General features: G+C 40.0%; 1 protein-coding gene across 4 annotated transcripts; it reads right to left on the bottom strand.

Annotated features, from left to right (window-relative positions):
• Window positions 1–5,823: 5,823 nt before the first annotated feature.
• cpt1ab (carnitine palmitoyltransferase 1Ab (liver)) lies at window positions 5,824–23,116 on the bottom strand. 4 transcript variants are annotated; one of them, XM_015002882.2, is made up of 19 exons: window positions 22,963–23,116; window positions 19,448–19,612; window positions 18,090–18,232; window positions 17,190–17,361; window positions 16,572–16,673; window positions 16,164–16,301; window positions 15,932–16,009; window positions 15,337–15,444; window positions 13,713–13,800; window positions 11,611–11,806; window positions 10,466–10,654; window positions 10,253–10,358; window positions 9,684–9,797; window positions 9,408–9,572; window positions 8,996–9,127; window positions 8,730–8,882; window positions 8,489–8,602; window positions 7,612–7,704; window positions 5,824–7,517 (listed from the first exon to the last, which is right to left on the bottom strand). In XM_015002882.2, exons 2-19 carry the CDS (start codon window positions 19,586–19,588, stop codon window positions 7,431–7,433), a joined length of 2,319 nt encoding a protein of 772 aa, XP_014858368.2. In that variant the 5' UTR covers window positions 19,589–19,612; window positions 22,963–23,116; the 3' UTR covers window positions 5,824–7,430. The 4 variants fall into 4 exon arrangements, with proteins under 4 accessions (XP_014858368.2, XP_087862479.1, XP_014858371.2 ...); XM_088006353.1 differs by having other exon boundaries at window positions 13,713–13,758; XM_015002885.2 differs by lacking the exon at window positions 13,713–13,800 and adding an exon at window positions 13,205–13,289.
• Between the last annotated feature and the right edge of the window lie 1,528 nt (window positions 23,117–24,644).

The following is a 24,644-nucleotide window of genomic DNA, read 5'->3' as shown; positions in this document are numbered from 1 at the left end:
ATGAAAAGCTCATAAAACAAGATAGGGCCACACTGGCTCCACACTTTTCTTTGAGTGTGTTGTGGAGCAGGAGGCACATGAATTAAACCGGTGACAAGCAGAGGCCGTGAATCTCTCCAAAGTCTACTTTTAGAAAGTGCAAGTCAAGGTTTTGGGTTTCAGCGTCTGCTCACGAACAAATGGCTTTTCCAGTTTGCCAATTAGACTGTACGATTTGGTTTAAACGCTTGTGCACAATCAGCCATCAATTCTTTGTGGGTTCGTTTACGCATGTCTTGAATTTTTATTCTCAGAAAGAGCCGTTTGCCACCTTTTCCTAAGTTACTTCTTAATGTGCTTGAAACACGCACACTTTGAGATCTTGTTGAAATCACAAAGCACGATAAACTAAGAAAGATACAAGTTGTAACCCTTTATTCCTGATTTGACCTTGTGTATTCCCACAGTAAGCTCCCGGGAAGACCTTAGGCATGCATGGTGGAAATGTCAGCCTCACATCGGAAGCTGAGGGAGGGGTGACAGTAAGAGGAAGGAGGTGCCATTGTCAAGGTATGTTGGAAGTGAAACAGAAGATCTCACATGTGATCAGTTTCTTTCTGCTCAATTTTCACCTGTAAAAAGCTTTTCAATAAATTTAATCTGAATACATATTGTTAGAGCTCAGACAAATAAATTATTAATACCCCTAGAGCCAGAAGTGGCTCCTGGGCGACAACCACATGAGCCAAGCCACCTGTCCACTTGTCAGTGCAATGCCCTCAGCCAGTTTCCCTTTAAATAGAGATTAAAGAGAATGGAAAGATCACATTTTTATACAGTTATATTGTGGCACTGGTGGCCTTTATTGAACAGTAAGTTGTCAGGAAATAGCAAAGAATCCAACCCTGGAAAACCACATTGACCACTGAATGCAGATTGGGAGGACGCTCTACCAACTGAGCCACCCAGCACCCATAGAAAACGTCTGTCAGTGGCTAAAAACATTGCGACTTTAGTTTGTATCTCACATAAACAGAGGAATTATATCGCTACGAGTTGGACAAATACAACTCGAATTTAACACATTTTAATTTTTGTGTTTTTGCCAGGGACCACTCAGACCACTCAAATATTTTCTTGAGGCACGATGAACATGATGATGACTTATCAAAGGGAAGCTATAGCTCCCTCTAGTGCCCTACTGACGCCACTACTGACTGCAGTCAAATAACCGAGTTCTCCCCCTTTATACACTTTGTCTCTTTGGTCTGTTTGCAGGAATCGTCAATCCGAAACACCTTTTTGCAAGGGAAAAAAACAAAAATTGCAAAGACAGCACAGTCACATGTTGCAAAATCATTACTACTGAAATTTTTTCCCCTTAAATGTTTACTCTGAGCAAAACTGAACAAGTCTGAAGAATTACTTGGTTCACATATGGAACATTTTTGAGAAGCATGGTCTTAATTAATCTAATTTGTTGGCTGTTATATACAAGCCCCCCACATATTTTGAATTAATTAAGATTTTATTTAAATCAAAATGCTTCAATATCATAAAAATGTTTGTGATATTGACCAATTCACTCTTGTGGGAGTGAATTGGTCCCACTCTGATTAGTCCAACTCAACTTTCAGACAAGAACTAATCTGTTCTTCCAACTGAAGGTTTTTCTGAACTCTGTCTACTGTGAGTAAAAGACTGACTAATCATTCTAACTCTACAGAGACCAATTAAGTCAATCAAAACTTATTTTGAGATGCAAAGAGCATCTGGCCAGTTTGCTGCGTTCCCCAAATAGTAATTAATAATGTTCTGGGGAACCAAAGTTGGTGAGAGCGACCAATTGGTGGGTATCATCTATAGGCCACTTACCTACACAATACAAAGAGCAGAATAGGGCTGTTGTAAACGAATATTTTAGTAATCGAGTAATCTATCGATTATTCTTACGATTAATCGAGTAATCGGATAAAAAAAATTATAAAATGAAATATTGGTAAATCTGGCATAATACCGGTGTTACTATCAGATATCAATATCAGTCCAATTTTTCATATTTGAGCATCCCTAACAGTTGCTTTTTTGTAGTTTAGAAAACTAACCTGTAACAATAATAGCTCACTTTCTAAGTTAACCAGAGGCAGTGTTGTGTTCAAGACCACCTAACCCGAGACCAAGACAAGACCAAGACCAGAGTGTATCGAGACCGAGACAAGACCAAGACTTTTGGGGTCCGAGACCAAGTCAAGACCAAGACCGAGGGAAGTCGAGACCGAGTCAAGACCAAGACCAGCGGCCCGCGCTACATGACACAATAAAATGTAAAATATGATCGAAATTGCTTCTCAAAATAATCTGAAAGATCCATATTACCATAAAACACCTAGATATTAAATACTTAATGTCATGATCTGGGTTTCTGTGTGTTTATTTTTGAGTTCTTCTGTGTTCAGTCCTGTTTTCCCTGTGTAGTCCTGTTCCCTGTGAGTCTCTGTCCTCCCTGTTGATTGCTCCCCAGGTGTGTCGTATCCCCCTGATTACCCTGTGTGTATTTAGCCCCACCTGTTGTCTGTGTTCCTTGTCAGATCCTCGTCATTTGTAACTGTTTCCCTGTGCCGTCAGTCGACGTCTGTTTATGGGTCGTACGCAGTGGAACTGTGAAGTCCTGCATCGACCTAAGCTCGTTTACATGTCTGTTATCCAGTTGCTACCGGTATTAGCTGTGTGCTAACTTTCTGCCGTGCTGCCTGTTCAAGACTGTGAGCTACATTATTAAATTCATCATTCTCATTTTACCTGGGTCTACCTGCGTTTCCTCACCACCTCAACCACATCGATTATGACACTTAATACATTTTACCAATATTAAATATTCCATTTCTATGCTACAATGTGTGATGGTCTCGTGCCATCCCTAAAAACATAACGCCCTGGGCATTTGCCCATATTGCTCATATAAGAAACCACCACTGTTGCACCATTAAACATAGCAATTGAGGCAATGCCCTGACGGTAAATAACGCTCAACCATGAACACTGACCAAGGAGCAACAAGCAAGAAGTAACCAAACAGAAGGCGCTCATCGTGACTGTTTTCACTCTCTATCCCAGTACATGAAGCCAGGTAGTCTGACACCATGGCAGACATTACAGCTGCCACTTTGAACAAAAACAATCAAAGAGCAATGTGCATGCTCTGCGTGCTCTTTCGTTCTTTAGTTATTTGTAAAATTAAATATCAACGTACATAATTAAATAATGATGCAGTGTACACAGAGCATTACAAGAACAAAGAACGGGTGTTCTGTCAGGTCAGCATACGTTGTCAGATAGTCATACCTTAGCTCAGACATGCATACGCTGTCATTACCATATGATTTTATTTAATCAGCAACATAGAATCATGACGTAGATCATCATACACTTGGTTATTAACAGTTGTATGGCATCCAGCTGCAGCCAGACCTGCTTTAAACACACTTTGAAACCACGACAACGCATGTATATCTATCTAGTTATATTATGTCATATTATAAACAATTTAATTACTTATTTTCATCATAACTTGTTGCGTATACTGACAACTACACTGACGGTCGGACTTAATGCGCATGCGTTGACATGGTACTCACTGCATGTATGCTATTTTGACAGCATATGGCTATGTGATAGAACAACGGCTATATCTGTCAGACACGTCATTACCATAAGATTTCATTTAATCAACAACATAGAATCATGACGTAGATCGTCATACACTTTGTTATTAACAGTTGTATGGCATCCTGACTTAGCGGTTAAGTGAGTTTTACATGAGCGTGTGTTGTAGCTGACTCCAGCTGCAGCCAGACCTGCTTTAAATACACTTTGAAACCATGACAACACATGTATATCTATATAGTTATCATTGAAAACAATTTAATGACTTATGTTCATCATAACTTGCTGCGTATGGTGAACTGACAACTCCTCTGACGGTCGGATTTCTTAATGCTTACTGCATGTATGCTATCCTGACAGCGTATGGCTATCTGATAGAACAACGGCTCTCCGTGAGCGACACTCCAGTCCTATCTAATAAGTAAAGAGCCGTGGAGAAGAATCGACTGTTTCTGAATGTCACCTCACTATATTGCAGACTTTTGGACATAGCGTTGTCCCATATATGCGACAAGTCAGTCAACATCTCCGCACAATAATTCAGCACAGTGAGTTATAACATTTTTCATCACAATGCTTATGTGTCTCTGTACAGCTAGCTTTGATAACATCACGTTAACGGGGCTTACCTTCTTTGAGCTACTTTTCTAAGTGACGAAAATAGTTAGACGTTGTCCCCACCATCTGTGAAAGCGAAGCGCTGCTGAGTTAGCTGTGGCCATCGGATTTCTTATGATTTATTCAGCGCTATTATATTACTGACGATTAGACAAACATTTTCTGCCGCTGAGAGGAAACCACTGCGCATGTCCTGGAGCGCCCGCGCGAGTGAAAGGTGGGAAGGGGAGGGGGGAGTAACAGAAACACGTAGTTGCTCGGATTTTAATCGGTGCGTTTTGCATCCACTGAAAACAAAGATGTTAACAAATAAACTGGACAGTATGCTGTACATTTAGTGATATTTTCACAGTTGCGGTCTTGACTGGTCTTGAAATAAAATGCCGAGTCCTCAGCGCCCGAGACCGAGACAAGACCGAGACCAAATGCGGTCGAGTCCGAGACGAGACCGAGACCATCAAAAAATGGTCTTAAGACCGGTCTTAAGACCAAGACCAACTTCGAGTACCACAACACTGACCAGAGGAAAAGTTATAGAAAAATCTGAAATTATATTGAATTTAATAAAGAGGCAGGCTCACAAATATGCTTATAAAAAATGTCTACAATCCAGCTTTTAGTTTATGTATTCATCTTCAGTGAGTTTAATAGATTAATTAAACTCACCTTGCCACCTAACCTGTCACGCTTTGGGTTTGAAAATACGGGAAATGCCGCCTGGAGTGGGAGGAGAGGGCGAATGAACGAACATGGGGTGGAGGGGAGGAAATAGACCAGCGGACTGACGAACCGTTAGACCGGGGGACGAACACGGGGGGGAAGCAATACGGGATATTTACGACACCTTCACTGGTCACACTCAGAAACTCATCTACCAGCCATGTACGATGCGCTCCGCCACCCGTTTCTTCAGACCGGGATATGAAATTTATTGTGCGGTTCGTCGGTAAAGCTACATTTACACGGTAAGCATCAGCTACTCAGCCGCCCGCCCTGTTCAGGCTATCCGTTCACCTCAGCGCTCTTCCCGCCGTTCGCTTTCAACCAGCAGCCCCGGAGGAGAAATGCTGCCGTACTCCAGGCATTCCCCCAGTCATTTTAAGGATGCTTATTGGTTCCCCAAAAACGATAAAAAGTCGGGCATTATCATCAATCCATAAAATCCCCACGGGCCAATCTTGAAGATTGGACTTTATGCCGCTGAGACTTAGCTTTTGTCAACAACTCAGAGGCGGAAGTGAGAGCTCCGCGCAACGCAAATGAAGTCCCGGCCGGAACACGGTGCGCTAACTAATAAAACATAAATTAACGAAGCTTCGAGGCAGGTAAATTTTCCTCGAGGAATTTTAGTAATCGAGGTACTCGAATCATTCGAGGAATCGTTTCAGCCCTAGAGCAGAATATAAATAAAGTAATCAAAAGTTATCCCAAAGTCAATTAAGTGATTAAACCAATGTTTTTAATTACAATAGCTGTACTAAATGTCAACTACTGGTTTTCAGTACAAAGTCCATTCAAAAATGAGGTTAATAACACTGGAAATAAGAGTCTAAACGAGACCAATACAGCTATCTGACATTCACTTTATTGTTAAAACGTTGTTTGGTATATCAGCTGCTTGTCTTTTTACACAACTTTAAATTAAAAGGCAAACATGTACAGCTTCATCTTCAAATAACATGCAGCAGTGTAAACATGAGGTCTACCGAGATAAAAAGTCAAACAACTACGACATACTGGCAAAGTATGTTAACAAAAATGTCAAGTTCAAAAAAGAAAAAAAAAAAAAAAAAAGAAACTTCTCTTCATAGATCAAAACAAGCTTCAACTTAGTGCTCATCACTCACCACGTTCAGTTGGTAAATATGCATGTTTGTGTGAATTAGGAAGGTTTAAACGAAACAAAAACAAATTAAAAACCCATAATGGATTGACAACATATAAATAAAATCCCCAACTTTAATCTAACGTTTTCGAGAGTTCGTCCGAGAGAAACTTCAGTTTTCCTACTGACCTGGAGACCAACGAGCTGCTACGGTTCTGAAACTCGTCGACGAGGCAACAACAGCCATGCAACTACCACCAACCAACACGCCGTCCATAAAAGTTCACAAATCATCTCAAAAGATTATTTTCTTAAATAATCAGAACAAAACGTTACAGTTAAGCACATTGTGTCAAGTTTCCTCTCCTCTTACGTCATTCCAGTTCTCGCTCTCAAAGCAAACTTTACTTTTATACCGACGACAAACTTAACAGGGTCGTCGTCCGCAGAAACCAGAACGAGCGCTGCCGAGAGCACCTTACGATAACAGGGTAGCGTAGCAAAAACCTGAGTATGAAAATGAAACGCACACGTCAGAACTGCTTTTCATGGCAACCTCGTAAAAATCATAGCAGCTAAAACCGAACAGACTGTACACAGAAAGGCCATGGAGATTAGACAGTGGCGCCCGTTTCCTGTCTGGCGTTTTGTTCAGAATCACACTGACCCAGAGTTACATATCAGAGCCTCCAATCTACGATTCTTGTGATTACAGATGTACAATTTCACCACCAAGAGAACCTACTTTCATCTAATATGCTGGACCAAGTGAAATAGGTGGACACTGTGTAACCTAGAAACGAGCTGATATTTAACATCACGTTTGCCGTTTGCGTCAGTAATGGCGAGTCAAGAGCTGCAACAGAAAGAAGCAAGTGATCCCCACATGCACAGGGTGGAAACTAATAAAAGTATTGCACCATCTTGCAACTTAAAACATCGTTTAAAATTGGAAGACGCCGCTGAACAAATCTTCAACCAAAATGTTATTCAGTGTTACAGCACAGATTTGTTCCCAGACTAGAATGTTCTCCTCCCTTTTCTGCCCCTTTTTTTTTTTTACATTAGTGGGTCACTAAGGCACCGCTAAAGTTCAGCTTTGCAAATAAATACTTTGATCTGCACAACCACCTGTGCTGGAGGCTCGCCCTAAACCAATCTGTACACGCAAATCTCTTCACAACATATTGACAGCGACGCATTTTAATGCCTTCCTTATTTATGTAACATTAATTAACATAGAAATCCCAATTCCACGAAGTGATTCTGTACAATCTACAGGAGGATTTGATAAATCAGAAAACCAGGAAAAAAAATAAAATAAAAAAAAAAATGGGGAAAATCATCAGATGGACGCCTTGGTCTCTAGCTGGAAGAGACCCAGTATGTCCAGCATGGACTGTCTGATGTCGTCACCGAAACGACGTGAATCCTGAAACACCAGAAGGAGAGAGGGAAAGTGGTTTTAGAAAGACAAAATAACTGAAAGAAGAGCACAAGACATGCCTTAAAACTAGGAAACTCACAGTTTCTGGACTTGAGTATTTGCTGGAGATGTGAAAGTTGATGAGATCCTCACCGAGGATGATGTAGGAGACACCATACCCATCATCAGCCACCTAATGAAAATAAAATCTGATATTTTATCTCAAATTGCATTGCGAGATTCTACCTGGCAAAGGATGCAAACGGCACCTAACGTTTTGTTTTTCTGTCGATAATTAGAAATGTAAAAGTGCATGGAAGAGCTCCAAGCCTACCAAGATGTGGCCATTCACCTAAACTGAGGCGAGGAGAGCAATGGAAACTATGGAAAAACTACAGAGATCTATCTAGACGTTGCCACATGTGACAAGAAATCCAGAGAAAGTCACAACTGGCTCTTCTCAAAACTCGCAAAAGTCCACATAACAAGCATGGACACTCGACTGACCCCTCCAGGTCGCAGAGCATTCCAATGTGCCCCACTCAACCAAACCAAGCATTTTGACTTGTCTGCTTGCAACTACAACATAACTGAACTTCGACTACAAAATCACTGCAAAGGAAAAGTAAAATGGCAGATTCAGAAAACCAATTAGCCAGCAATCCATGACTTTGTTTAGCAGTTCCACAGTAAATGACATAATAGACAAGAAAACGTAATAAGGAATAGAGAAAAATGAACAGGCAGAGGGATATGACCCAAAAGGAATATAGAGATATCTTGCAGCACTGGGAGAAAATATTTTTTTTATTTTTTGCACACCTAGACACTCAAAATACAAAAAAAATGCATTTAATGGTTAAAGGATTTTGCATGATATATCCTCTTTGAGGGGAATGGATATTAAGATATCAACAGTCCACCATTCCCTCAAGCTTTAAATATGACTTTCCAGACAGATGAAAATTGTGACTTACTGGACCGAATCCGCCTCCAGAGGACACCATCTCTGGATGTCTGGCCAGGTCAAACAACTCAACCTGCTGTAGAGGGGTCTGACTGGTGGACAACCTCCATGGCTCAGACAAGACCTGCATATGACGTTATTCAACTTATTCCCATGTTCAGCAAAAACACACGTTGTTCTCCAGTGTAAAGAAAAACAAAATCTTTTTTTATAAGTAAGGTGCAGGAAAAATATTGAAACATAGCTCACACCTCCTTGAGGAAGGGTGATTCCTCTCCAAGGTATTTAGAAACCACATAGAGACAGAAAAGGTGCCGGTCGATGCCCTGCCCCGTCATTGCCAGGCGGTACATGTTTTGGTGTTTCTCTGCTGCCACTTTAAGCAACCTGAGGCGCTCTTCTCTCTGCAGAGTCAGGAGTTGGGAAGAAAACCACAATGAGATGACAATTTACTTATTGCAACAATTCTCCCTCTGTAGCGCTGCAGAAAAAGTTTAAGGGGTTCAGTAGAACTCACCGTCTCCTGTCTGACCATGGAACGGACAAAGTCGCAGGTCTCCATGGTGCAGGAACGCACGGTTTCTGTTCGACCCTCACGGAAGAGCCGTGTCATGGAGGCTTCGTATGTCAGGCAGAACTTCCCTTTGTTCTGTTGAGAAAGAACATTATCTAGTGTCAATTTCAACACTAGAACTGAACCACAACATTAAGAAGTTGTTTTCTTTTAGACATAAGGTGCACATCCAAATAACATGCAACGGTTTAACAATTGCTTTGGGTCTTGGCCGGATTTGGACCGCCATCTAGTGTTGACAATTTGAAATTGCATCAATTGCCAAACACGCTGGCTCAAACCCTGGTGAGTTTTGTGTTTTGGTACAGTAAATTGGTACATTTACAGTGAAGCTGAAAATACAACTGGGACCTACTCTGAAATGGGCCAGCTGCAAGGCAATCTGGATGAAGGCGTCTGGACTGGTGCGGCACTTCTTAATCAGACCCTTTCCGAAGTCATTGAAGGGGATTATGTGGCAGTCCACGTCATCTGCCAGAGCCCTGGCTACCCTGAGTGAGCTCTCGATGGTCTCCTGACACTATGAGATCGGAAAACAATCGGATGTTTTGTTTGGAAAATATGAGCCAATGTGAACGTAAATAAAACATATGAGCTGTTTTACTCAGAAAAGTAAAGTATCCAAAGTTACCTCTTTGGAGATGTCCCATTGCAGCCTCTGGGGACCAGGAAGGTTTGGGTGAGGGATCCCTTGGCAGTGACCCTCCTCAGTATAGCCCAGCTTAGGATCCATGGACAGTACGTGCTGGTTTAAAAGAAAAGATGCAAAGACTGCGTTACGCTTTTTAGTATTTTTTTTCCCCCCTACATTCATGTATTTTTTGTGTATTAATGATCAATAGTTACTGAATGCGTTTTCTTGTTGTAGTGCTTTGAAAAATGTTCCTAGCATGTGAACATTTTCACATTTTATCACAAAATTCAATGTAATGTTTTGGGATTTAATGCGATAGACCAAAATAGTGTTTTCATAACCTTCAGCAAATGAAAAGCTGGAAGTGTGGTGTACATCTGTTAAACTCTATTCATCAACTCTGGGCAAGGGAGAGTTAGTTTTCCATCAAACATACCATTAGCTTAGCAACAATATAGATAGAAGTTTGAGTTTATAACATATAAAAGGTTTAAAAAAAAAAAAAAAGGAAAGCTATTGCAAGGCACTGACTTAAACGATAAAAACATAGAAAGTATCTGTCGAACCTCCCACAGATGACCAACGATTGGAGCATCAGCCCAGGAGTGCTCTGCGTTTAGTCCCATGGTGCCGTTCTTGTAGACAATCAGATTGAAGGACTTATCAAACCACCTGAAAGAAAAAACATAACCAATCAACATCCAAGACTCACGAATAAGCATTTTTAATATGGCTCATGATACAAAAAAATATATATATCTTTATTTGTTATGCTTTACCTGTCGTAGCATTTTCCATGGAGCAGGGACTTGGCATAACAGTCCAGAGACTGGACTTGGTTGTCTGCATCGTATCGCTGCTCAGTGTCATCAAGGCTTACAAAGAAGGCCGCCTTCTCGATGGCATCCAGGGACTGCTTGTTTTTACCGCTTTTGAAGAACTGCTCTCGGGCCTTTGCCCATGGGGTCCTAAAGAAATAAAAGAGCAGAAAAACAGGAAATGTTGATATTGTAGTAAATGCAGAGAGCAGGAAGGCTGGAAACAAGGTTTTGTATTTATTAACAAAAAATAAATTATGTATGTTTCTCATGGCCAGGAGTGGTGGAAAAAAAGTGTCTTTTCTGCATTTTGTAAAATATGTTTGCTCCCATATTATCAGATGAAAAATCTTATCACTTCATATTTCAGCACAGATTCACATTTTACATGACACACCGAAGAAAGAGTAAGTCGTTATAAAACATGCCTGTCACAAGCATTTTAGTCATAAAATAAACAAACTAACAAGGATGTCTTCACTGAATCAGGAAAACACAAACAAAACTGGCCATCATCGCAGAAACGCATCGTAAAGTCGACTTGCAAGGTTATGCACAAGAATAAAACCACAAAGTTTCTCTGCGTCCATTTCATTTTTGTAGAAAGAAGTGCTACCACCCCTCCGCCCCCCTTTCTTTTGTTGGATCATTCATGGCTTGAACAATCTACAACAATCCAGTTTCAGAGGTGAATGTTTGGCAATTCCTTCTGGACAGCGCCGGTTATGAATTATGCGGCATTGTAGCTTTCCTTCAGCATAACATCTGAATTACTCAGTAGGAACTACAATACCCCAGAATGAAGAAAGGCAGTCAATATATTGCTAAGAAGAAAAAAAAATCTAAAACTGTTAACTGAAGAAAATTATGAACAAATGTTCATAGTTACCTTAAATCTATAATCCAGAACAGAAACCTTTGATGCATTTAAGACGTTTTAAAGCCTAAATGTTAAAATGAATAACCTGAAAACTTTATGATTCAGCAAAAAACCCTTATGCTCCAAACTGAAATCCATGAATGCCCTTTTCGTAGCCATTGTTGTCAATAGACATTGCTGTGGATGCTTCCCCAACTGCAGCCTCTTCATCTCTGGCTTCCCCTACCTTTCTCCTGCAGTAAGTGCAGCCAGTTTCTCCTCTCCTGGCATCGGCTCAGACTCGTCTGCCAAGATCCTCTCCATCTGCTGCTCGATCTCCCGTGGCAACAGCAGCCGTCCGTCGTAAAACATCCACACCTTGAAGAAACGGCCCTTGTGGTACACAGCAATGTGTTTGCTCTCGTTCATGTGCTGGAGAGTATCTGATACAGGTACCCATGGGAGGGGAAAAGAAGAGACGTAGAGATGCAAACACGATTGGAACCATGTTTGGAGAGAAGATGTGTTTTGTCGAAAGTCAAACTGTATTTTTTTTAAGTTCATTCTTATTGTTATTGTTTGCAGTCTCTACATTCTGAAGTTAATAATGTTTGAATTTTAGAAACTTTTGTCTTTTTGCTTTTTTTTTTTTTAAGACACTGAGGGACAGACAATGAATGTCACATTGTTCCATTTCTAAAAAAACAAAAAAACACTAATTGTGTTAGTAGCCCATTCAACACTGATGAATAAAACAATGTGACATGTACAGTTTAATTTTAATGAAATACACATTTAATGTGTGAAATTTAGAGGAGAAGTGCAGTTCGTGGCTAACGAACATCTAATTACAAAACTCAAGTGACTTGGAAAAGGGGCGTGAAGGAAGTGAAATGAAACGAGAAAGCCATTTAGGGAAAGGACTGGACTGGGCAGGAATACATTGAACTACAGCAATGCTTGTTTGAGCAGCACAGGACACAACTAGACAAACACGTCTAGAGAATTACTTTTGAGTTTTGAGTTCACTAATGATTTTCTGGTGACGCCAAGTGTTCAAACAGGCATTGCTCGTGTAGCAGACAAGAATATAAACGGATGGTATTTAAACCCAGGAGGAAACCACAAGAAAACAACCTAAGTATGGTGGCATGGTATTAGGATATCATGCAATGTGCAATAACATTGGTGAATGTTTCCTTTTTTTTTTGTTTGTTTTTTTACATACATGTTGAAATATCTACTTATACCCTAAGTAATCTTTAAGATAAGCTTGAACACGTTGGCTGTAGTCCTGATTTTTCTTATTCACGTTAATCTTCTGAAATGGGGCAGCATGACATCAGAAACGTCATGCGCTTCAGACATTTCTGGTACACATTAAGTTGAACACAGAAGTAGAGTGAAGTCTAACAATTTGCATTGCAGTCAGTGATATAAGCTTTGAATGCAAATAGTTGGCCGTCAAAGTCCACTCCACGCTGCTGTTGAGCCAATCTGAAGACTAAATCAGATTTGACTCTGTAGAAAGTTGGCTACCTCTGTTCACTATGGCCTCGGCAGCCGTTTCCGGGAGCAACCTATTCCTCTCACGTCTGTCTAGGTTTGACTGGGACCTGATTGAATTCAACGATTTTTTTTTTTTTTTTTTTAGTTTTTTTCAAAACGGAGAAATTGGTTTTGAGTCTCATGCAAATTAAAAGTTGAATGAGCGTTTCTATGCACGCATGCATTATTAACTCATGGAAGTTTGATTATTTCTAATTCAAAACACAGAAAAGTCCCGTTGAGGAGGACAGCAGGAGAAGAGTGGAGGAGGTGACACTGCTAAAAGACTCTACCTGTCTCTACACCTGGGACACGAGTCGTGTTGAACAAACGCTCGAATTGGGCTGAGCACATGGGAATAGTTTGTAGGAGCATGAGCTGAAAAGCAAAAGGGGAGAGTGAAAAAAAAAAAAAACCCACAGAGATGATAAAAGTAAATCACTAAAAACCCCCAGAGACGAAGCAGCAGACACACGGCTAGATGGAGGAGATCATGGATGTAGAGGAGAAGGAATTAAAATGGATTTAGGAAGGAGAACCTCAGAGGAAAAGAGGCAGGGACCAGAAACCAGTAGGCTGCCATCTCAGTGCCACCAACAAAACCCTGATGCAACGAGAAGGTTTTATTGACAATCAAGTAGACTTTAGACAATTAAAAACTAATTGAAATAGCACTGCGAGATCTATGGGACTGTTTCAGGGTTGTGCTGATGGGAATGAGTGATGGAGTCACTGTTTCCGAGGGCTGTCGGGTCACATGGCTGCGGGTCTGAGGGCAAGGCGGCTGTGCCCTCCTCTTACCTGTCTCCACACCGGGGATGCGGGAGGTGTTAAACATTCGCTCCCACTGAGCAGAACACAGAGGCACCTTGTTGGCCAGCAAGTATATCTAACGCAGCGTCCGTCAAAACCAAAAGAACAAAACAGCAGAACAGAAACAACCAAACGTGAGCGTGTAACACAGCGAGCTCATGCATTCGAGTTTGTATGTAAATTCAAACAATTGGTTTTAGAACAAACTATTCATTTTGACTTTGTGGTAAGAATGAAAATTCTAGCAACAGGCATGCTGAAAAAGATCATAATCGAAAAAGATTAAACAAATGACGGTGAGTTAGTGTTAGCAACTGGAAACAACAAAGCCGACTACCACTACTGTGTGTTTCCAGTAGGAGAAGCAAAAAAAAGCTCAGAGGTTTTAAAGGTTAGAGTAGGAGACAGTCAGCTGGGTTAATATGCATCAGGTATGGGCTAGTTACTAGCATCGAGGTATATCCAGGTTTTAAAAAGTTACAGTTTCAAAACCGTTAAAATCTTCTGTCATTCTGTTTATACATTTTAAAATCTGTTTATGAAATGCTAAAGGAATTTCTGGATTTTTTTTTTTTTTCCAACTCTGGCTTTTTCAAGGCGAGAGTGGGGCCAGATTCCCTGCCTCCAACTGCTGCTGCGCACTGCTAGTCAGCTGGTTGAAAGAAGGTGCCCCCTTACTTACTACCTTACTACCCTGCCCCCTTACTGATAAAAAAAAGAAAAAAAATTGACAATGTGAAAATTTTTTGTTAAATCAATGAACAATTGTATTTTGAACAATCATATTCCATCACCTTATTTTTAACAAGGTGACAGTGTTTTGAAACTACTATTGGCAAACTAACAGCATGACAGATAAATAGTTTAAAAACAGGAATCAATTAACCAGCCGGTTATATTATTGCCACTTCATAAAAAGTACAACACAAAATAATTGCAACCTAAACTGTAAACATTTAAAAATATGGAGTAAAATTTTGTTACAATTATACATTTCACAGACATTAACTAATCATTTGATCAGAGATCTGAACTAAATCTAAACAGCAGGACAAATACAGAAAAATCTCATTGAATGATAAAGGCTAGAGAAGTGATTATTTAAATGAGAATGACGAAAAAACAGAAAGTGGCCACTGCATTATTATTCTCAGAATAATCTGAAAGTTGTATTCATTTTAAAGCTGTGCAAATTCTTATTGTTTTTTTTTTTTTGTTTTTAAAGAAAGCTGTCGCATTATGCTTTAGATTTTCGCATAAATATTTTGGTGTTTTTACAACAAGTCTTCACACTTTAAGGATTTAAAACCAGCCCATGCCTAATATGAACAGAATTAGTAGGAATGTGGATTACAAGCTTACCTAAAAGTGCAAAAAGAAAAAGGTTGTGAAAAATAAGTTATTAATGTGAACTTGAAGGACAAACCCACTGAGATAAAATGCATTATTCATTAACTTCTAACAAAGAAAGTTAAACATTTATAAACTAAGGTATGGTCAAACAGATTCCTATATAACGTTAATTATTCATTTACAGCTTGATTGGAATAGATAAAGTACAACTTAGTAAAAGAATTGATTGAGGCAAAAGACCAAATGGCTCTGTACTCACTGGTTTGATCTGAGCTCTGTCCAGTTTTCTCCTGTAGAGCATGATGGCATGAACAGCGTTACCGGCCCGGGCAGCCTGCCTGGACGTGGGGAACACGTACAAAAAGTCCTGCAAAAAAGATGAAAATCAGCAGCTGCACTTCAGCAGGTTGCGTTTACAAAAAAAGATAAGGGCGGCATGGTGTTCTTTGTGATCACTGTAATGACTGAGTTTGGCCAGATGTTTACATGCCCTCATGATGGGCAGAAACGTCAAAATAAATTTGAGCTTTTAATGATGCATGTGAACAGTTCTTCTTCCAGAGTGAAAAAGCAAGCTGCGCATCCTTAACAAGATTTTTTTTTTTTTTTTTTGTAGCCATCAACAGGATCCTGACATAAGTGGTGCTGGATATTGGACATCAAGAAAATCAAGAAATTAAAGTGTATTATAATAGTGAAGCTTTTCTGGGGCCAATGCATGGTAATTTATGCCTCACTGTTAGACCATGGCAAGCCGATGACAAATGTGAGATTTGTTTCAAAATGTTAAAAAACCCCACAGTTAACAAGTTCTGAAAATAAGGAAGAGACACGCCTGAAGACGGGTGACTCACCATGGCATAATAGTTGCTGTTGACCATGATTGGTCCACGGCCTCTCAGGTAAATGTACTCTTCCCACCAGTCACTGACCTGTGCCAGAAATGCAGAAAGGATAAAAAGCAATAGTGTAACATTATCAGATAACCTGCCTTTAATTATGTAGCTTATTCAATAATAAGGACAGTGTGCGAAACTATAGGGGAAAAAAAAAAAAAAAAGCAGAAAAAAATTCCTTCTGGCTCACATAGTTGGATGCCCACCAGGACTTGAGTTTGAGGTACCACTGCAGCCTGGGTCCCAGATTCTTCTGAAAGTCTTTTGACAAGGCCTTCATCCTTTCAAACTGCTCGTCATCCATCAGTGGGCGCACCGACTCCAGGTACTGTCAACAGAAAGAGTCCCACGGGGAGATACAAAGGACTTAGCTATTTTAAGAAAGAGAGTGGTTAAAAATACCAGAAAAACTGGAAAGCTCTTTTTGTTGTCGCTCAAAAAAACAAGTTCTCGTGCAGGATTTTCAACATTTTAAACTACTTTAGTGTGACTCCTCGAAAACACAAATATAATCTCCCTTTCAAATCTAAAAGCACCATAAATTATAAATAGGCACAATCTAAGTACAAACTCAAAAGGAAGTGGAATGGAAGATTACCCTTCTGCATGTGTCCTGGACAGAAGGAAGAGGTAGCCGAGGCAGTGCGTTCTGGAAACTGTAGAGCAATGGCTTTCTGCCAGAGAACACCTTCACCAATAACTGAACACAGAACAGATAAGGAGAAAGTTAGAGTTCTGTTTTATCTGTACTTTGCAGAACAGAATACAAAATGTAAATATGTACTAAAAGGCCTGAGCTAAAAAGGGCTAAAAAAACGACAAGCTAGTTTGTAGTTTTGATAAGACCAAACAGGATTTAAATTACCAACAATATTAACAGACATAAGATTTCCAACCCTTTGATATTTCCTAACTCCGTACTTTCCTAAACTTAAATTTTCCAAGATATTAATCCTTTTTTTTTTTTAATTTTAGTACTTTTATTTTCTCCCATATTCATCCAAACCTGGAAAATACTCAAATTAAATTGCACACTTTTCCCCCGCCTTTATAAAAAGTAAGCATATATAGCATTTACATCAAATTATACAAAACAAATAAGCCTAATGAAACAACAGAACAAAAAAAAAGTGCCGAATGTAACTTTTGTTACAGACAGATATTATTCACATATTTTTTTTTTCTTAAGCTAATCCTTGTAAGGTCAACATCTCACCAGCCACAAACGAGTACCAAACGGCAGAGAGCCGTGGCACGACTCCATCCAGCCGTGCCATGACAGCAGGCTCCTCAGGACACTCCTCATGATCATTATGATGGTGACCCAGAGGCCCGTGCCCACCAGAACCCCTCCAACTATCCTCTGGCTATCTGTGGACATGTATCGGCTGCAGGTAGAGGAGAAGAAAAGAACAAGAAGCTTTCAGTGGCACATCTTGATGTTATAAAGAAATGGTTCACTAGAAAGTAAAATGTGATAAAAATATATATATATATATATATATGACTGATAATATTGTGTCGAAGGTAACTGGGGAATTGAACTTTTAGAAAAATCTGCGTGAAGTGTATTGTGCAGCACACAATTAACACAGGAGAATAAGAGCCACACAGCAGCTGTGGGACAAGGCCTAGTGGTGTAAAGTCAACAAAGACAGCTTGCATTATGAGTGATAAAAGTTGCATTATTCAAACCGACATGTGCACATGCAGACACACAACACAACTCATTAAATCATAAACGTCGTGTAGTCGTCATTAAAAAAAAACAAAAAACACAGGACTTTCACCACCACATATTCTTAGATTATGCAACAAAACCAAACTACAAAGGATTTCTAGCGCCCCAAGTTGGCTGTATGTTATAGAATAAAACCTCAATGAGCACTCATTTGTGTTGATAAAGGGCGGACTATGGGATTCAAGAGAGCACAACATGATCCCTAAACAAGGACTAACATCGCTATCAAACAGAAGGCGTGGAAGAAAACTAATAAGGAAGTGTTGTGGATAAAATAATATCCCTGACGGTTCTTGGCCGGTCTTCAGCGGAATGTTGCTTTATTGGTGTTGTTACCGTTTCTGTTTATTCACTTGAGAGCAACACCACGCTCACCTAATGGGCATGTGTTGGCCAAGTCTGGCAATCAATCCCATCGAAGGATCCAGTTGTTTGTATCTGTTGTACGACATGTATGACACGACCACTACCATGAACCCAGCCGGGCTGCCCGGGTACACACCAGTCATCACCCCATTCTGGAAAAATGAAACAGAAACTCGGAAGCTGTGATAACAATCAGTAAAATGTTGTAACACACATGGTGATAAAAAACACTAATTGCCTATCAACAAAAAAAAAAAAAAAAAAGTCGGCAGGTCTTTGCAGGGGTTGAATGATTCAGTGTGACTGCGTGTAAACAAACCACCAGGCCAAAGGTTAGGACACAAAGAACACTCGGGAAGGTTACTGTCACAGTTTGCGGTTCGTGTCAGACAGGGGTGACCTTCTGGTGTAACAGTTTACAGTAACAGCACAGTAAACAGATTTACAGTACGGCAGAGTAGTGCAGTGTACAGCCGCGTCCGAAAGTTTCTGTTGCCTGTAAACTAAGGCAAAGAAACTAGAGAAGAGGTCTTTTTGCACTGCAGCGCCCGTCCTGCCCCCTTTCAGCCCGGCCCTATTCTACTCCAGCCCCGGTTGTTTTGCATTTGTCGCTTCGAAGGTGACCAGGGACCGTCACGTCAGTCAAATTTCTGCTAAAGCTGCGGAAGCGATTGCCCCGGAGATCGAGGAATACTTTTCTTCTTCGCGTCCAGCTCTTTCTGTATGCTCTTGTCAGCGAGGAAGCTGTGGGAAACATTTACCTCAGAATTTTTTTGCAATCATTTAATTTCATTGTCTGTATGCAGTCACTGGACATACATCAGTGTATGTTTTATTTATTTTTTTTTTCCTCACTGCCAAAAAAAGTTACATATATTTATCTGTTTGACGTGTGATGACATGATGTGGATCCTCCGTTCAGCTTTTTGAATATTATTTCAACCGAAATAAAATAAAATGCAATTGAATATGTCATCATTATCGTTTAAAAACTTACAGGTACAAATGGATTATGATGGGAACTTTTTTGGTGCCGCATATTAAAAACACAGACTTCGAGAAAGTCTAGCGCTCCTCTGACCCAGAGATCTGGAAGAAGACTCGGCTGTTGTCCCGCCCCGCAGCGAAATGCACCAATCGACAGCTGACTCCAAAGCAGACCCGTCTGGCAAGCTCGAGAGTGGAGTGGGACAGGGCACGAAGTGCCAATGCAGAAAACGCTCGGCCCGACTTTGAAGCCAGGCTCTGCAGTGCAAAAGGAGTTCAGGACACATCAACCAGATGAAGAAATTACTCTGTCAACACTGTGTTTTCTTTGCAGACAACCATCTGGAACATTGCCCTTCAGCGCATCCAGCGACTCTTACCTTGAAGCGAACGAACCTTTTCTTCCAGGAGTGGAGGCCAGAGAGGTAGACCTGGCGTAGGGCCTCGTGGCACAGATGTAGGTCGATGCCATCAGGGCTGACAGTGAACTGAAAGGCCACCGCCTGATGCGCTTCTGCCATGGTGGCTGCTCTAAAGTAAAGTCACTGAAATAACAAAAAAAAAAAAACAAATATGTCACAATGTGCATCATCATTCAGCAGCTGCAATGATGATGCAGCTGCTGTGTCGAAACTGCAAAGAACTACTCGGAAAGCAAATTACACTAGTTAGTTGTAAGAGTGAAATGCAATTAACTTTTATTTACAGTAGCAGAGGCTTTAAAATACATTAAGATATTTCGCCAATACATTTAGAAATGGTATTAGCAACTGTACTTCACTCAGAAACTCAACTGAGCTGTTTTTGTTTTGTTTTGTTTTGTTTTTATTGCAAATTGCAATGGCGTCCCACGTTGCCATTTACAATTAGGCACAAACTTATTTATACCCCTGACAGATTAAAATTAACATTTTAATTTGACAAAATGTAAATATTTTCCAGTCAGATTGTTTTCCATCTGACTGGAAGTAGCATTCCTGACTGGAAGCCAATGGAAGATCTGTGAAGAAAGAAATTGAACTCAACAAAGATAAATTGTCAAAATACCAGTGAAACTTACAAAAAGGTGGACAAAAATAATAAAACGTTTGGTTGCTATGATAGTAAAATAGATTTTGTATTATTGAGAAGGGTGTAATTTTTTACTTTTTTTTTTTTTTTTACATGCAATTTGTTGCTTTAGATAAAAACAATCATTAATTGTTCTTTGTACATTGTTTTATCTTTCGGTTGATGCCTATGCAATTTCAAATAAATAAAAAAATGCATTGATTGAAAAAAAAAAAACATTTTTATATTTAATCACTTAAGGATGTGGATATATTGCTTCTTTATTGTAACTCGTATTGTGACTGAGGAATTTAACCATTTTAAATGTGATTTATCTGACATTTTAATAATACTATCCAGTCCCAGTCCTTTTCCTGCAACATTTCTGTTTAATACTTATGTAGGTGGAATAATTATACAGTGTGAAGATCAGGGTTAAACACGGTAAGGTGATTTCCTGAACTGTTGCATCATAGCACACATTCAGTCTCAATATGTGGATATCTGCACGAAGCTGGAAATAGCCCAGAAAAAAAAAAGGAACAATGTCTCATATTGATCAGCTTCTGCCACAGTTCTTTAAAGTCACTAGTCCACATTCTGTGGTAACAGTGGGAATTACCCAATGCCTCCAATTCAATCACAATGGATTTTCTGCACACAAAAAAGACTGAATAAGATACTAAAGGAATCTTAAAACTCAAAGATTAATTTACACGAGAAAAGAAAACTATAATCACACTGCCAACTAATACTTGTGCTTTAAAGATTATGTTTGCTTTTTTGAAGACAACATCTTCAATGATTTAAATTGATCGTAAGTTCTGAATATATATATAAACTAAAACCATCCAGACATGTTGCATGATGGGATAGTTGGCAGCAGTTCTCCACATCCACGAGTTCTTCACAGGGTACTCTGGCTTCCTCTCACAGTCCAAACAAACGACTATCAGGTATTCATTCTTTCACTATTTGACCTGCCAATCACTGATCACAGCCAGAAAAATTTGCTGTATTGAAGGATATCTTATAATTATTGTGGATTGTAAGTAAACTTAGTGTATCATCAATAAGTTGCACTACACTATCAGCCTATGAATGCATAGATAGACCAACAGCATTGGCTCTTTTAGTTTAATTTACATCAGATAGATGCAGACATGATTTTTGAACAGGGGAACACTCTTGTATTCTGGCATCTTTTTTCCTCTATACATGTTATAGCCTTTGGAACTAAAATTGGTCAGACCTCACAGAAGACCAGATATCAAATGGTCAGAGCCTCAAAACTATTAAATACAACATGCTTGTCAACTTCTACGGCGAGAAACATGCTTTGGTTACATTTCCCCCCGTTTCAGCCATGTTTGAAGAGATGACTCTATACATCTGCACGTCTCTGCAAAGCTGCTATTTCGCGGTTTGATCTGCGCATTCTGAAATCAGGACGTGTAGTTTCTACGGCAGCAGTGTTTGAGCAGCCAGTCCCTTCCCCCAGCCACTCTGAAGCATCACATGATCCACCCTGTGCTGCAGAAACTAGGGGAAAGGTCGCAGCGCTGCGCCGCTTAGAAACAGGGAGAAAACTGGCAACAGTGAGCAAAACGCCTCGTAAACCAGCAAACCCGGTCATTTGTGATGACGATGCAGCAATCAGGAATGCACTGTTGGCTTCATGGTTTAAAAACAAACGGATTATGTTTTTTTTTCTCTCTCTTTCGGTTTGAAAAAGCAGATGCGAAAACAAAGGCAAACGCTAATAAAATATGTGGTTCACCCTCTTGTTTCCAGACGCTGTGTGGAGGCGATTTGAATTATACTACTAGAGACGTCAGCATCCACCTGCTAAAACACTTCTTTTTTTTTTTTTTTACAGCACCTAATACCGACTGGAACATTTTTAATAACAATTTCACCATAAAATACATAGGTAACGTGTCCGGTGTTCCCTCACCCACGCCGCCCACGTGGTTAACTTAAAATAGGGTCATTTGTATCTCAATTTCCATACTAAAACAAATCCCTTAAGTTGGCAAGCAATGAGTTTTGTTTGTGTCTGATGTTGGATCATGCTCGCACCTTGAGGACACAGTGACCAGACAGGTATTACTGACCTTCAACAGGCAGGTGACATTTTAACACATGCATACCTTCTAAAAGTTGTAACACTGTCGTAATTAGATGCGCAGAAAAATGTCCATAATTGTCGCATTATAACATTACTTAAAATCAGGATAAATTATGTGCTGTAAAGAACCTGACAAGTGATTCGTCCAGTGAATGACCTCTACTTGGACTTTTGCCTACATTCATGCGCTGAGCAACGGCAACATTTTTTTTTTTTACATACAGATTATTAAATGAATCCTAAAAGAAAATACAATAAAATAACAGTCGAGGCATTTCCCTAACGTATTTTTTTAAGCGGAGGCATTTCAAAGATAAAATATTAAGCCGGCTGTCACAGTGGGCGTAGTACTGAATTGTGCATTTCAGCAACTAAAAAGCTCAAACTTTGTCTTGTGGAGTCTGCAGGCCAAACAAGCTCCCAAGCCCTCGGGTCATGACGACGCCAACAGACTTTTAACAATAACCTTTAACCCAATTCAACCCCAACAAGGAAATACAACACACTGACGTTTATGCCGACTGTGAGGTTGAGTAAGGAAATGTTTTTGTTTTTTTTCACATGGCTTCCTCTCACTTATCCAAGCTATTGCTTCTCCTTTTTCAAAAGCCCTGCAGCAACCGTCTGGACCTCGACTACGACAAAAGAGAAAATGCAAGAAACCCCTAACATTAGACAACATTTGCCTTCCTAAAGACAAGATAAAGATCTCACCTACGCTTTCTTTCTGTCTGGGAGGACGAGGCTCTCTGCTTTAACGAAGATGTGGAACGTCTGGTCTGTCTGCGATGGCCGCTAAAGCTCAGCACTCTACATGAATGAGAGCGAAGACTTGTGCACAAGGCCTTCCCCCCTTTTGGTTGCGTCACATACGACTCCTTTTAGAGTGGATGAAACAGCGCCCCCTGGCGGCCACACCCCTATGTAAAATGTTGCATGCTCATCTTGAACAGGTAAGAACTGGAATAACGTGATAGTGTAGATGTCTATGGCGAAGATAGCCTGAAGAACATAATGTTCATTCTGTTCCCCCAGGCTGTTAAGTAGTATCTGATGTTGGATAAATGCAGTAAATATAATCATTTATTGTCTTGGTTTCACCCTTAACAAATAATTATTTTCAAAATTTGGCTTAATCCATAATATAACTAACAGTAAATATAAGATATTAAACTGCAACAAATATGATAACCATGCATTTTCACAAATCAAAAGAATTACTTATATAAAATTACTCCTCCATCCATTTTCTTTACACCCTTGTCCCTCAGTGGGGTCGGGAGGGTTGCTGGTGCCTAACTCCAGCTAACGTTCTGGGCGAGAGGCGGGGTCACTCTGGACAGGTCGCCGGTCTGTCGTGGGTTTTCTCTGGGTACTCTGGTTTCCTCCCACAGTCCAAAAACATGTCAGGTTAATTGGCCTCTCCAAATTGCCCCTAGATGTGAGTGTGTGTATGCATGGTTGTTTGCCTCTGTGTTGCCCTGCGACAGACTGGCGACCTGTCCAGGGTGTACCCCGCCTCTAGCCCGGAACGTTAGCTGGAGATGGGCACCAGCACCCCTCATGACCCCACTAAGGGACAAGGGTGTAAAGAAAATGGATGGATGGATGGAAAATTACTCCTTATTAAATAATGTAAAGAGGCGTTTGTATTCATCTCCTCTGAGTCAAAACAGTTTTCATCCCAGCTGCAAGTTTATGGGTGGCATATTCCTACTAGCTTTGCACACATAAAGACTGGGCAAAATAAACAAACCTCAGACTGAGGACACTGGCCAATATACACCTACGAATATACTTTAATCTAAACCACGCCATTATACCTCTACGCATATTTTTGGTCATTGTTTTTGTTGAAAGTGGACTTTCATTTCCAAACAACTTCCACAATGTTCTTTACCCTGTCCCAGGCCAAAAGGTTCTGTTCCATTTTCTTCTGACCAAGCCCATTTTTCCACATTAGCGGTTTCCTCTCCAGCATATTCTGTGGCAATTTTTTAGGATGAACTTCCATCGTAATTAAGTATTACGATGGAAAATGCTACTTTTGACTTGAGAATTTTGCCAATTATTGTATCCAAGAGTTTCTTTGAGACTGTGATTCAATCTATTGTGCGGTTCTGAGCGGTATCAGAGAAAGAGGAGGAAATCATTTTCAGAATTTCTTGTCTGTAAAAAAAAAAAAAAAGAAAGAAAATATTTTCCTTTTACTAGAAAATTGTGTGCTACATTTTGTTTGGTCTAGCACTTAAAATAATAATAATTTAAAAAAACATTGAGATTTTTAATTATAATGTGAAGAAAATTCAGAAATCTTTGAGAGGCCATTTATCAAGTAGGCTAAATTTCACATTTTCAGCTTAGTTTATCTTTATTATAATTATTATGTACCTAGT

Source organism: Poecilia mexicana, unplaced genomic scaffold (genome assembly GCF_051168715.1).
Source record: "Poecilia mexicana isolate PSO_F unplaced genomic scaffold, ASM5116871v1 scaffold_6, whole genome shotgun sequence".
Lineage (NCBI taxonomy): Eukaryota > Metazoa > Chordata > Actinopteri > Cyprinodontiformes > Poeciliidae > Poecilia > Poecilia mexicana.
Note: the sequence above shows the minus strand (reverse complement) of the source record. Positions and strands in the feature narration are given on the sequence as shown.